This window comes from Arachis hypogaea, chromosome 8, assembly GCF_003086295.3.
Source record: "Arachis hypogaea cultivar Tifrunner chromosome 8, arahy.Tifrunner.gnm2.J5K5, whole genome shotgun sequence".
Taxonomy (NCBI): Eukaryota; Viridiplantae; Streptophyta; class Magnoliopsida; order Fabales; family Fabaceae; genus Arachis; species Arachis hypogaea.
In genome coordinates, this window is record NC_092043.1 from 17,859,555 (window position 1) to 17,874,408 (window position 14,854).

At 38.4% G+C, this 14,854-nt stretch overlaps 2 protein-coding genes across 2 annotated transcripts; one reads left to right on the forward strand and one right to left on the reverse strand.

The window, feature by feature from the left end:
• Positions 1-5: 5 nt before the first annotated feature.
• LOC112706419 (heptahelical transmembrane protein 4) lies at positions 6-2,656 on the reverse strand. The gene is made up of 4 exons (XM_025757717.3): positions 2,404-2,656; positions 1,719-1,977; positions 1,106-1,391; positions 6-815 (listed from the first exon to the last, which is right to left on the reverse strand). Exons 2-4 carry the CDS (start codon positions 1,973-1,975, stop codon positions 180-182), a joined length of 1,179 nt encoding a protein of 392 aa, XP_025613502.1. The 5' UTR covers positions 1,976-1,977; positions 2,404-2,656; the 3' UTR covers positions 6-179.
• A 148-nt stretch (positions 2,657-2,804) lies between these two features.
• LOC112706420 (uncharacterized) lies at positions 2,805-3,933 on the forward strand. Its single transcript, XM_025757718.3, has one exon. It carries the CDS (start codon positions 2,805-2,807, stop codon positions 3,687-3,689), a length of 885 nt encoding a protein of 294 aa, XP_025613503.1. The 3' UTR covers positions 3,690-3,933.
• Positions 3,934-14,854: the final 10,921 nt, after the last annotated feature.

Below are 14,854 nucleotides of genomic sequence, written 5' to 3' on the forward strand. Positions count from 1 at the left end.
AAGTGTGGAAGTTCTAATATTTTCCTTCTTTTATATATTCATAAATCCGATATATGACACTGAAGATTTGCTAGGATTTAATTTCTCAATATCTTATGTATCAAAGTTTAGCATTGATACATGCTTCTTTAATTCAAGAGAGAAAACTACAGAAAAGATTCACTGCCAAAGTAACCTAGCTAACAGCCTTGGGAATCTCTCCATCTGAGGTAAACTAAGCCATCAAGATAGTGTGTGTAAGCTCCTGCCACAACCAATACATGGAATATTTGGTGACTGTGGCCAGCAATGTCAAACTTCCCTGGCATCCACCTTTCTGGTATTCTTGTTGCGTATATTAGAGCTCCCAAACCATAAAGAACTCCCATTAATATCTCATAGCTTGTCGTTTGCAATGCCTCTGGTTGATGCTTGTGGATTATCACCTTGTGCATTATTGGTGCTATCCCTGAAAACCCCATCAAGAAGAAGAGGGTGGCACGGTACTTCCTGAACTCCGATTTCTGGAAGAATGGGAGAAGAGAGAAAATAATGGTGGCTATGCCCATTACTGTTATGAATCCCAGGTACAGGTAGCAGAAGAATGGGTTGCACATGAATGAGTAGTAGACTGTAGGGTAGAATGAGGTTGCAATAAGTGCTGCAATGCCGGCATAGTCGATCCTCAGCATGATGTAAGAAAGGCGCTGTGAGTGGCAAGAAAGAAGGTGGCATGTGCTGCTTGCTAGCAAGCAGAACATTGCCCCTCCTAAGAATGCATAGAATGGCCACCTTGTTATCGGTTCCATCGATACCATGTCGCCTTTCATTGCATTCTGCAACAATTTAACTAATTGTCAAGAACGAGTACAAACAGTTGAAAACTCACGTGTAGTTGAATCATTTGATGGTACTCATCTAACTATTCTCCACTATGGAGTTAACATGAAAGACAGCTGCATGCAAGTCTCTACCCTTGTTAACTAACATCAATAATTGTGCATGATTACTTAATAACTAACAAAGCCTAATTTCCAACTTAGTGTAGTTAATTACTTCATCCTCATAATAAGTTTGATCTTTTAAAACATTCTTGAACAAAAATGTCATAGGAATAGGAACTTACAAAGGAATACTGCTCAGGCAAACAATTGGAGAGAACTTGCATGGCATTCCAACCTGATCCTAAGAAGTCCAATGGATAGAGAGATGCACTCAATTCATGTTTGAGTTTAAGGAGATCAGGCATATTAGGCAATTTTGGCAAGCAATCCAAAAGCTCTAGACGAATCTTGTTCAAATCAGATTTTCCCATCATCTCATGCAAGTTTATGGAATTTAAATCAACCATTGGAGCTTTCATGGCAGTGTAAATGGTTAGAAACAGGAAAAGGAAGAATCCAATCAAATGCCTGAAATTAAACAATGACATCATTAGTAACAAGTTAATAATAACGCTATGCAAAGAAAATGCACAAAGATTAGACACTTACAGAACTAACATTCCTAAAGTTGGGATACCTCAAGTATAGTATAGTGACATTTTTATTATCAAAACATAATTTAACTTCTATGCACGCCAACGTAAGAAAGTTTTACAATGTTACAACATCATTAAAAGTAATTAATTTCAGAACCATATAAAATTTTACACCCTGAATATATCAAAATTGACACGGAACCTTTCATGTTCATTGATAGCAAAATGAATTTGTAGTTAGAGGGGAAAAATTACTTACGTCCAAACGTTAAGTGTCTCATTATGAATAGCGAAAATGCTAAGGAAAATCTGTTTCAATGGCCACTCTGATCTATAATAACCCAAGATGTATTCATTGTCCCTTAAGTAAGTTGGCAGTGAATTGTATTCTACAAGCTGATATTTTAATCTTCTCCATAGTGCCAACACTCCCTTCTTTTCCTTTGAAGGTTCTATTACTTCTCCATAAATCATTTTAGGGGAAGAAACCAACCCTTCACATGCACCACCTATCATCTCTGCAACAATGTACGAAACAAATGCAAAAACATATACATATTCAAAATGCCAATTTCATGAAACCAGATCAGAATAGGATTTGGAAAAGCAATATTATTAGCAAAGATAAATAAGACTAATATCTCTTAACAAAAGGATGCACATTTAGATCAGTTTGTGATGAAGATCCAAGAAATTATATTATTCAATTCAAATTAAAGTGTCAGGTCCTTTTTCAGCTTCATATATAACAATGATTAACTTTGCTCCTTTAACGTTGCGTCAATTACATTATTATTTATATACATTTCGAAAAATTAGAAAACAGGCCTTTGTTGCCCCAGGTTCTTGTAAAGAATTCATGATTCAATATAAACAGAATAGAATATCAAATCAAAGTTTATATAAATTAGAAGACACAGCAAGCTTAAGACATGCATTGGTACCTGAGATAGATCTGAATTCTGAAACGTGGGGAATTGTCTATTGGAGATGATAAGGTGGTGGCACCAGAAGATGGTGCCTGGGAATGAGTATGCATACACCAGAAGAAGATCAGCATTAGCAATTTAAAATAATGGCATTGCAGAACGATCATTGTGACACCTATTACCTATTCCTTAGGTTGCACTACCAAACTCATAATCACCCATTAAAACTGAATAGGATCTGTTATTTTCTATATGTGTAAGCATGCATGGTCCCACTGTTTCCACGTGTCATGGTTGTTGAGCCTCGCCAACACGTACACATCGTACGGTTACAACTGTCACATTCCACACTTCACAGTTCACACTCCTTTATAACTTTATAGTCCTCTCCCTGCATTCACACCACCACCACCACCATGATTAAGACCTTTAATCCTCGCCAAAATCCGGCGAAAACAATTGAGATCTTGTCAAGGTACAGGCCCATAGCACCAAAGCCCGAAACTGATCTTTCCCCAAAGATCAAGCAATCTTCTTACCTCAGAAGCCTCTGGGCTCAGCTCCAGGCCCGCCCCACCAGGACAAGAAAGAGAGGAAGACCACTCCCTTCTTTCAAGAGACAGAAAACTCACATCTTAGGATTTTGTCCCGCCGCCACATGCCACCTCACTCCTCCTCCTCCTCCCACTCCAAGATTAGTGACACTTTCACTTCTTCCATGTTCTTCTAATTCTCCTTCTCCTTCCCCTCCCATTGGTTTCAACGTGGCACAGAAGAAGAACATTCCAGAAGAGAAGGATTTTTTGAAGCAGTTGCAAGGAGGAGTAGTCAATGCGAGTAGCGTGATAGCGCCGCAGGCAGTTCGAGCAGTTGGATCATGCATAAAAGTGGGGTCCATATCCGTTAGCGAAAACGGAATTCTTGTTACGAAAACAGCAGAGCAAGTGGAGGAAGAGGTTGAGTCAGAGGCATTGCCAGCTGTCATAACAGACTCCAAGAACAGAGTGAGGATGGCTAACTCTGCCTACAGGGAGATGGTGGGTCAGCCCGTTTGTTCTTGGCTCCAGTCCGTGGTCACAGGAGCCACGTGCACCAGTAGGATCTGTGGTGACGTGGCGCTTCATCTTTGTGGTTCATCAAAGGTGCCTGTTTCGTCCAACGGATTCTCATGCTGGGTGAGGATCGGGTGGAACAATCAAGGGAAGAAGATTGAAGTCAATTCTTTCTGTGATGTTAACAGATTATCGTGCCAATCCAGGGACTATCTTTTCAGCTGGAGATTCCACACAATCAACATGTAGCACTTCAAAATCAAATTAAATTAATATGTATATATGTAGGTAATAGTATTAGCTAGTGAATAGTGATCAAATATATAAATAAGCGTTCTGAGTTTAATGTTTACGTTTATGTTTAGATGTCATGACACCATGCTCCCTTGCCGAAAAGAAGAGTGCTAAAACTAGCAAGTTTTGTGAGGTGATTTCAATAGTGTAAAATTTCATCCAAAAATAAAAAATTACTCACTTTATTTTTAGTTTTTAATTACTCACTTTATTTTTAGTTTTTTACTGGTTAAGTGTTGATTAGATTTCAATAAAACTACTACTTCTTAGACTTTTCCTATGGAAAATGTGTCTGTTATAGACTTATAGTGCTTTCGCATGTAACATAATAAAAGGAAATAATTTATCCAGGATAGTTGGTCTCAACACATGATCAACCTATCTATATTACTCTTAAATACGTAACTAGTATATATCCAAGCTCAAATGATTATGTTGGATTACATATCTGATTAAGAAGATGATTAGATTAGTATGTTAAAGATATAGTTTATGCATGATTGATTTAGGGTTTAATTATTACGATAAAAGAACTAACAAATCGAAAAAGAATAACATAATGAATCATATTATTTCAATCAAATACGTTTTGGAATATTTATCATTTTGTTTGGTTTTTCTTTGTTATTTAAGGTAGTCTTTGTTATTTAGTATTGTTTGTAGTCGTTAGATATTAGAATTAAAATGTTAGTTATTATAAAATTTTAGTTTTAGAATACAAAATTTTTGTTTTTTTTAGCCAAAAAATAAAAATAGAATAGAGTGAAATTTTAATAATATTTATTTTTAAAATATTTTTACATAACTTTTTAAAAAGTAAAATATTATTTTTGTCTCCAATATTTGAGTAAGTCTAAAAAATGTCCTTAGCGTTTAAATTGTTAGTGTTTAAATCGTCTTATTTAACTTATTAATTCAATGTTATCTTGTTGTTAGAAATTTATTAATAGAATTGACGTCGGGATAAAATTAAGACGATTTTGAAACGTTAATAAATTAAATAGGACGAAAATTTTGAAGACAAAAATGATATATTATTCTTAAAAATAAATTTTAATTTTATCTTTTAATAATATCAATTTTTTACGGTACATAATTATTCAATTATTTTTTATTTATATCTAAATAAATTACACTTAATTACATTACTTTCATTTAAATAATTTTTCTTTTAAATTTTAATCTTAAAGATTTTACTCATCATAAAATTTGTGGAATGCGTAATACATAAATTTACAAAAAAGAAAAAAAGAACATGACACATATAACAATAAAATATAAATTATACTTTTTGTTCTAATATAAATTATACTTTTTGTTCTAATATACCGAAATTCTTTAATATTTAATTTAATTAAACTTTGTTTTTAATTTTAAAATAAATTTTATTTTTATTTTTTAATTTTTACGGTAAATTTCAATTATCTTTTCAATTACATCTAAGTAAATTACTCTTAATCACATTATTTTTATTTTAAATGAATTTATTTTTTAATTTTACTCTTAATTATATTCTTTATTCTAAATAAATTTATTTTTTATTAAGAGTAAAATAAAAATAAATAAATAAATGATTATATGTCATAAAAATTAAAATTATTGAAAAAAATAAAATTTATTAAAAAATTAAAAATAAAATTTAATTAAATTAAACATTAAAACAATTCAGTATATTAAAGATAAAAAAATATAATTTATATTTTATTGTATATGTTACATAATAAGATTAGCAGATATTTACTTTCCCTATAAATGAGTTAGTTACTAGATATTTAACTAGCAATCAAGTATTAATCTAGCTGGCAATTGTTAGCTAAATTGTTCAGATGTAATCTTCCATATATAGTGTTGGGCACTAACTAACACGGTTAGCTTGCCATTTGCCTCACACAAATCTAGGGATGTCCATGGATCAGATTTGATCCGCATATTCGCGATATTTATCCGAATCCGATCCGAAAATTGCGGATATAGATTCGATCTGCAAGATTTTCGGATCAGATCGGATCGGATCTGCACACTAATAGAATCGGATCGGATCCGCACATTAATCGGATCGGATTGCGGATTTTGTGTTGGTATCCGCATATCCGATCCGTATATCCGCGTATCCGCAAAATTAATAAGAAATAAATAAGTAAATATTCTTTTTATGTTTTATTTCAATTAATAATTATCATATATGTTATATTATTTTAATTTATTATTTAAGAAAAATATGTTTAATATTATTTTAAGAGTAAACATATTTAAAAGAATAGAAAAAATGAATTTTATTGATATTTTTTTAATAAAAATAAGCTTTAAAAATATTTTTATGTTTTGCGGATATATCCGATATCCGATCCGATCCGCAAATGTGCGGATCGGATCGGATCCAACCTTAAAAGCGGCGGATATTGGATCCGATCCGATCCGATGATTTTAATGCGGATCGGATCGAATTTTTGACCATATCCAATCCGATCCGATCCGTAAACACCCCTACACAAACCCGCATTTGTAACCGCAACCGAACTCTCGCTCTCTCCCTCTGCTCATTCTCTCCTCCTCACACTTCCGTTTTTTTCTCTTCGCCGTTCTTCACAGTATATGTGCACTTTTTTATTTTTTCAAAAATTTATATATTAGTTATTCTATAAGTATGAGTAAAAATCTTGAATTTATAATACAATTTATTTCGTTAAAATTTATTATTTTGCTTGATTTGTTAATTTTTTAAGAATAATATATAATTTTTTTCCTGAATGTTTCGTTCTATATTAATTTAAACATTTATTTTTATGTTATAATCATATTATAATCAAACACGTTCTAAAATCATATTACATAATCTGGTTATAATTAAACGTACTCAAAGTAATAATCAAAATCCAAATCAAAGTCCAACCTCATGATATAAACATATTATAATCAAACACACTCTAAAATAATATTATAAATTTCAGTTATAATCAAACACGCTCAAAATAATAATCAAACTCAAGTATCTAAATTAAAGTTCAACCTCACCATATAATCAAATTATAATCAAATATATTCTAAAATTATATTACGAAAATCTAGTTATAATTAAACATGCGTATAGTAATAATTAAACAAAAAAATCCCAATCGAAGTTAAAAAAAATTGCAAAGCTTTCTTGATTAATTTGAAAAAACTCAACTTTTGTGGCTCAATTTCTCAATTCACAAAAAAAAAAAAAAAACACGCCCTCTCTCACACTTTGCTTTATTTTAAATTCTTAATTTATAATAAGCACTTTTAATTTGCATATCCATTGTTATAACGAGAACTCTTACATCAACTTTGAAAGTTGAAATAAACAATATAAGGCAAAATCTTTGAATGTGAAAAATGGCTCCAAGAGAAAATTTCTGTTCACACCCATAGCCATAAAGCTAATAGGAATATATTTTCTTATTTCTCCTTTTATAACAAAGCTTGTTGCTTGTTTAAAATCATCTCAAGTCACTTCAACTAAGATCCACTTTTCCATCAGTGGTAGCAAAGTAATTATCGTCTTCTTCTTTTTTTTTTGTTGAAGTAAAGGGAGATCAACACAACAAGGTGGAGTATTTAAACAAAAGTAAAACAGCATACAACAGCTAACAACTCAAAGCACAGAACAACCCCTAGTCATCTTCGACATTGCTATCAACAACCACAGGGTTCACCACCAATCCAATCATCATATAAAGTAAAGGATCTGGTCATAATTTCCACCACACTCGATGCTTGATTTTTGAAGATTCTATCATTCCTTTCTATCCAGATTGTCCAAATGACAGCGAAGAACCCAACAAACCAACGCCTTCTCTCAACCTTGCTCCCTGAACTATTCGACCAGCATTCAAAGTGTTGCTTTGTGAACCTGGCATAGTCCAAATCCTCCCAAGAGCAAACAGCCAAGCACACCACACCTGCAAAGTGAGCTCACAACCAATAAATAAATGAAAAGCAGACTCTACAAACTTACAACACAACACACACATATTATCATTCTGGTCAAGAACACCTAGTTTACACAGTCTATCCTTAGTATTTACCCTACCAACTAACACAAACCAAGAAAAAAGCTCTATCCTTGGTGGGACAAGGCCTCTCCAAATAGCACTTGTGAAGCTATAGCTTGTGATTTCCTCCAGGAGAACTTCTGCCTGCAGCACCTGCACAAAGGAGTTAGTCGAATAAATACCAGACTTATCAAACTTCTAGACCACTCTGTCCTCCCTCTCATTTGTTAGTTTGACTGATCGTAAGCTCTCATGAAGGTGGTTCACAAGTTCTAACTCCCATTAGAATAACTCTCTCCTCCACTGGAAACTCCAAATCCACTGTAATCCATCCCAAAATCCACACTCCCCTATAACAGAACCTTTAAGGTTTGAGACCGAGAAAAGTCTTGAAAACACATCTTTCAACACACCACTAGGTAGCCAGCTATCCTCCTAGAAACGAATTGTTCGACCATTTCCTAGCTCCATAGACAAGCCTCTGATAATCTTTTCTCTAACATGTGGCTCCCTGATTTGTAAATGACAGATATCCTTCCAAGGACCCCCTCTTGTAAGAATAGGCTGACCACTCAGCATCTCAGAAAGGTTCATGTTATTACAGGAACACACCACTTTCTTCCATAATGGACAATCCTTTTTCAAAAACCTCCACCACCATTTGAACAGGAGAGCTGTATTCTGAATCAATGCATCGCCAACTCCCAGACCATCTGCCTTTTTTGGAGCCATCACTAATTTCTATTTCACTAACAGCATCCCGTTCCTCCCATCCTCTTTGCTCCACATGAACCGTCTTTGCAGAGAGATTAACTTCTCCGCTACTACCTTTGGCAACTTTATAAACTGAGATAGTAAATAGGCAGACTATTGAGAACAGATTTGATGATAATCATCTTACCCGCCTTATTGAGCGTTTTTGCTTTCCAAAGACTAAGCTTTTCTTCCACCTTGTCAATCATTGGTTTCCAAGTCTTCACAAGTCTCGGATTTGCTCCCAGAGAAATGCTCAGGTATCTGACTGGTAAAGCCGCCTCCTTGCATCCCAATAATTGACACATCTTCCGTGACCAACGCCGCTCACAATTAACCGGAATAAAGCTAGACTTCTCAAAATTAATACTCGACCCGGATATCATCTCAAAGCAGTGCAACAACCGCTTGTAGTTTCTGATTGTCTCAGCCTCAGTATGACAGAATAGGATAGTATCATCCACGAACTGCAAGTGTGACAGCTCAATATTATCCCCCCCAACCAACAGCGGAGATATACATCCATTCCTCACCGCCTCCCCGATCATTCTATGAAGAACATCAACAACTAGCACAAACAGAAAGGGAGACAGTGGATCTCCTTATCGTAGTCCTCTCTCTATTTTGAAAGGCTTAGAGGGTGATCCGTTTATAAGGACCGACATAGATGCAGAGTAGACACACTCCTTTATCCAGTCCCTCCACCTAATGCCAAATCCCATCTTGTGTAACACAATATCCACAAAACTCCACTTAACCCTATCATAAGCCTTTTGAAAATCCAGTTTAATTATTGCTGAGCTCTTTTTCCTCAACTTCAGCCACTGCACAGTTTCACAGGCAATCAGGGACCCATCATGTATTTTTCCCCCTTCACAAAAGCATTCTGAGTCTCACCAACAAGACCTGGCATCACCTTTCGCCTCCTCTGAACCAACACCTTAGATATGACCTTGTATACACAACCCACCATACTAATTGACCAGAGATCTTTTATTTCTTTGGCACCAACAAATTTCAGTGCTAAGGCCACCCAAGTAATATTCGAATCCTTAGGTAAAACAGCTGACTGGAAGAACCCCATCACAGCTTCAGTGAACTCCCTCCCAACTTCTTCCCAACACTTCTTAATGAAGTTCATATTATACCCATCGCTGCCCGGTGCCTTTGTCGACTCACAATCCCAAACTGCATTCTTTATTTCTTCAACGGATGGCATCAACTCTAGCTGTGTTGCCTCTTCCTCACTTAACTACTTTACCAGCCCATCTCGGAATCCTATATTAGGCGATGGCTCTTGATGATACAAGTCCTTATAGAAGTCTCGTATAGGCGGTATAGCAACCTTGATCCTGGCGTGATTCCTTACTAACCTTCCATGAATCATTAAGGCATCAATCTGATTGTTCCTCCTACGGGCTGATGCTAGATTGTGAAAGTATCGAGTGTTTTTGTCCATCTCCTTTGCATGCCTGGAACGTGACATTTGCTTTTAATGTAGCTCCTTTCTAATATACCAACGCTTACAAGAGCTCACCAGCGCCTTTCTTCTTGCTTCCATGGTCCCATCATATACTCCGTTGCTCACCATATCGTCAACTTTCCGAATCTCTTCCTCAAACTGTTTGATTCTCATATCCATGTTGCCAAACTTCTCCCTATGCCATCTGCCCAACGGAACTGTCAAAGCTTTCAACTTGTCCGTGAGGAGTATATCACCCAAGCCCCTATATTTCTCCTTTACCATCCTTAGGAATCCCTCATGAGTAAACTAAGAATTCAGGCTTCGAAACGGTCTCGGCCCCCTTCTCACCATTGTGACATCTATAATCAGAGGATAATGGTCTGACAAACCTATAGGCCCTCCTTTCAGTCTAGTTTCAGGAAACTCTTCTAACCACTCCAAACTAACGAGGACCTGATCAATATGACTGCATGACTGGCCCCTGAACCAAGTGAACTTATGATCAGTCAGTGCAAGGTTCACTAACTCTATATCCTAAATCCATGATTTGAACTCGGTTGCATACAACGACAAAGCAGTCACTCCTTTTCTATCTTCCACTTGCGTAACCTCATTAAAATCCCCCAGATAGCACAACGGTGCTTGACAAAGCTTAGACAAGAAACTCAACTCTTCCCACACAAGCAGCTTTTCTTCTCTTGCATGCGCACCATATACCAAACAGAACGCACAACATAAATTATTTTTGACTAGCACATCGTTCACACATAAGCATCTATCTCCTTTATAACAATTATTCATCTTAAAAACCGTTTCATCCCACATCAACAGCAGGCCTCCTGACGCCCCTTCCGCCCCTACAAACTCCCAACTAACTGCATCGTTTCCCCAAAGTTGCACAACATCAGATTTAGCCAAACTCGCTTTCTTTGTCTTTAACAATCCTAGCATATTCAGATTAAATTTTCTCCTAAAGTTCTTTATCATACTCAACTTATCAACTCCCGCCAACCCCCTAACATTCCAAGAGCTAAATATCATTTTAACGCATTTATACACACCTTTTTCTGATTTTTCGGACGACTTCTTCTAGCCTTCTCCTTCTGCTTAGCTTTTTTTTCTTCTGTGCTATCGCCTCATTCTGGGCTTGGAGTATCACCATGATGTCATCTTCTTCATCATATTGCACCGCATCAGACTCCACTGCAAGTTCCCAAGCCTCTCTGTTTTCTTGCATATCCTTTTTCCATTTATTTTCTGATGTGTCTGATCCCGGTTCACTCCCATCCTCACAACTTGCAAACCCCAGAAGCTCTGTAGTGCCCCCAGCAACACCATGCTCTGTTCCCAATGCTATTTCTATTACTTGATCCTCAACTGCACATTGGGCTTCGGCTGACGGAAGCCTGACAACACTATCTCCATCGCAACATATCCCAGGTTCAATTCCCGCTTCAGACTGACCCGACACCAAGCCACCACTTCCCCGTAACAGCCTCGTCGTACCCCCACCACCAGCGTCAGTCCCCCACTCCTCACCTCCATTTAGATCTCGCCCCACCTCAGCAAACCCGCTCTCACCGCCAGGCCCAGACCACGTCTTCGTCAGCACCGGAATTCTCTCCTCAGCAACCAACGCCGGCCTCGTCCACCGAATTGCGCTACCTTCACCAGCGGCATCCTGGCTCCCCTTCCCTTCTTCGCCATCCTCCATCGGGTTGGTCTGCAAGCTGTCTCCAACCGAGCCCTACAGCCCTCTGCTGTTATTCGCAGTCAAACTTCTCCTGTCTGGCCGGTCCCTCCCTTCAGCAATCAAATCTGGGTTATCGTGGGTCTGGACTACAACATCGCAACTACGAGCCCCACCCGCACAGTCTGTAGATCGCCGCGAATGTCCCAGCTGCTTCAAGTTGCCATTACCCTGCTCCTTCCCCGGCCCAGAAAGAACAGCACCGTGTGGGCCTTCATGCTTTAAGCCCAGCCGCACTCCCTTGGCCTTATGTACAGGCAATTGGGCACCAACCCCAGGGATCATGTTATTGGGCTGCTTAGTACCCAAGCCCCGCTTTGCTTTACTAGTAACCTCATCCTCAGCAACCATACAACGTCTACCATAATCCCATGAGACCGTCCTTTCTGAATTTGTCTCCACAAGGTCAGCTGGGAATCCCACGCGATCAGTCATCCTCTCCCGAGGTTTAGCTTCCTCACTTATTGCTCTTGCCGTTTTAGAATTCAAAAATTTGGTACTCCACTCATTCAAATCTTCAGAAAGAATTACAACTCTACCCTTGCATTGTTCTTCCTACCTTTTCGTTGGGGCCAACAACTCTGCCTTTGCATGCCATCCCAGCCGCTGCCTGTGAGTTCGACAGCCACCCACATCCCTTGAAATGCCCCCGTTGCACAAGCAGCTCCCATGAATAGACTATGATTTCCATCCAAGGCCTTATTCCTCACACCGCCCGCTGAACCAGCCATCTTGCCTCCGACCTCCGTGACAAACACATCAAACGCTGTTGTTCCTACGAGACGCGGACCTTTTCATGAATGACCTCAAACCTTTGCGTATCAATAAGTACACGTCCAGTGCGAAACGATTTAGAGGACTTTGTAAGATCATCACATATCACTATCTCACCCCACAGTCCAACAATCTTACTGAACGTATCTTCTAACCAAGCATGTGGCGGCACTCCACAGCACTCAAGCCACACTCTCTGCTTATCACATCGCACATGCTCCTCCCATCGAAATACGCTATGAAAGAATCGCAGAAGACTATCCATATTAGAACCCAACGCCTCTTCCGCACTACAAACGCAGTCGAATGTCAACAAAGTCTGTGTATGCCCCCAAGTCAAAAACTTTGTCTACATGAGGTCAATCTATCCGAGCTTTCTCATACAGCACACGGTAATCAATAGGTATTGTTGTCCTCCCAACAACACTTCTTTGCAGCCACACCAAGTTATCCTGTGCCACTGCAACTGCCACTTCCTTTATCCCACCTTCTCCGAAGTTTTCCTTTACAATGTCCACCAACTTCCATCCTTCTAAGTCATCCCTGGGTAGTGTAGTATTATTCCCACACTCAACCTCCTCGTCCCATGTACACTATTCCACATGATTTCCATCCTGCACATTGCCTCCCCCTCGATCAACCACCCCAGTTCCTATATTCCTCTTTGGGTCTACTACCATCATCGTCTGCTTCCCCTTAGAATTATTTTGCCTGTACTTAGCCTCCCCCACAAAGATCTCCTTACCTCTTAACCGCATGTGATTCATATCTGAGATCGCTTTCAACACTCCTCCTTTGATTGTATATCGTATGAACACAAACAGATACACCAACCCAGATCTCATCTTTCTTGATAGGTATATGTCGTTGATCATCCCCATCCAAGAAAACAGCTTAAACAATTCGTGCTTCGAAATATCCCCTGGTAACCGATCCATAAAAACAGTAAAAGACTCTTGTTCCAATCGGAGAAACTCTTCTCAATTCCAAACCCTTGGATCCTTAACTAGCTGTTGCATCTGCCTAGACCTACCCCCTAGGTGTTTCCCCACCCCCTCTCGCTCTCTCTCGCTCCCTCATAATTTATTTGTTATTTTCCTTTCATTTAGAAGTATCTTTAAATTTTCAACACTTTTTCTATTAACCGGAAAAAATGTTCTATAACGATGTTAATTGCTGCAGAAAATAATATCCAATTCTTCTAAGTATGAAAAGGAACTTTTAATAAGAGTATCAAAATTGCTAAGAAGAAAAGAGTGAAGTGCACTACAAATGAAGAGGAGAGTGAAAGATGATGATTTGCAAAGAGAAGAGAAGAGAAAAAAAGCTTCTAATTTTACCGCTTGTCGAAAAAGATGGGTTAAAAATGTTGAATCAAAGATATTTTACCACCAAAAGATATGTCCGCTTTTTTTTTTTTGGGCAAGGACCCGGGGCAAAATTGGCCCAGATCCAAAACAGAAGCTCCAAGCCCCCAACCCGACCCGAATTTCAAACCTACATTTCCCCCTCGATCTTGTGTGTGAGACCAGAATCGACGCCCTCCATTGTAGCGGCTTTCCCTCAGCAAACGCAACTGAATGACCGGAAGAGCTCTGGCGAGGTGGACGGCAACATCTTCGAACTCGACTCCCCTGAATCAATGGACACAGAGCTCGAAAGATAACCGGATCTCCGAAACCTGACCCGGTGAGAAGAATCTCCTTCTCCCAGATGCGCCTGATTCATTGCTCCTCGCTCGTGTGTGTCGCCGTCGACGCCTGCAGCTCCATCGTCCCCTTCTGCGCTCGACCGCCACCTAAGCTGCTTGATCGATCGTCTACATGGCTCCTGCACCTTCCATGGGATCCTTGCTGCTCGGCGATACCCAACTCACTTCTGAAATCCTGTTTTCACGCCAAAACTTGGGCCATCCTCTTTTTGGACCGAGTCACTTTGGGTTACACTTAGAGCTTTTGCCTCAGATCACAAATGATCTGGCTAAGAGGCACTTCTTTTTTTGTATTATCAACGAAGTATGAGAACAGGTGATGTTTTCTTTATAGCTCATCTCTTCACATATCTTGCTCATTCTATTGATTCTTACTTTCATTGTGCATAATATGCAGAATTTCTAATGGTGGTTGCATGCTCCAATTTGAATGAAGGTTCCCTAATTCTGCTTCTCTAGCCACCTTATGTGCAAGAAGATTTCCTTCTCTGGGTGTCCAAATTATGCCCCTGCCAGGTAATTGTTTCAATAACAACTGAATGTCCTGAATAATTGCCCATGCTTCACCAATTGGACTCTTGGATTTAATTGCTTGTATGATTTTTAGATTATCTGATTCAATGAGAACTTTTTTCATGAACAAATTATTTG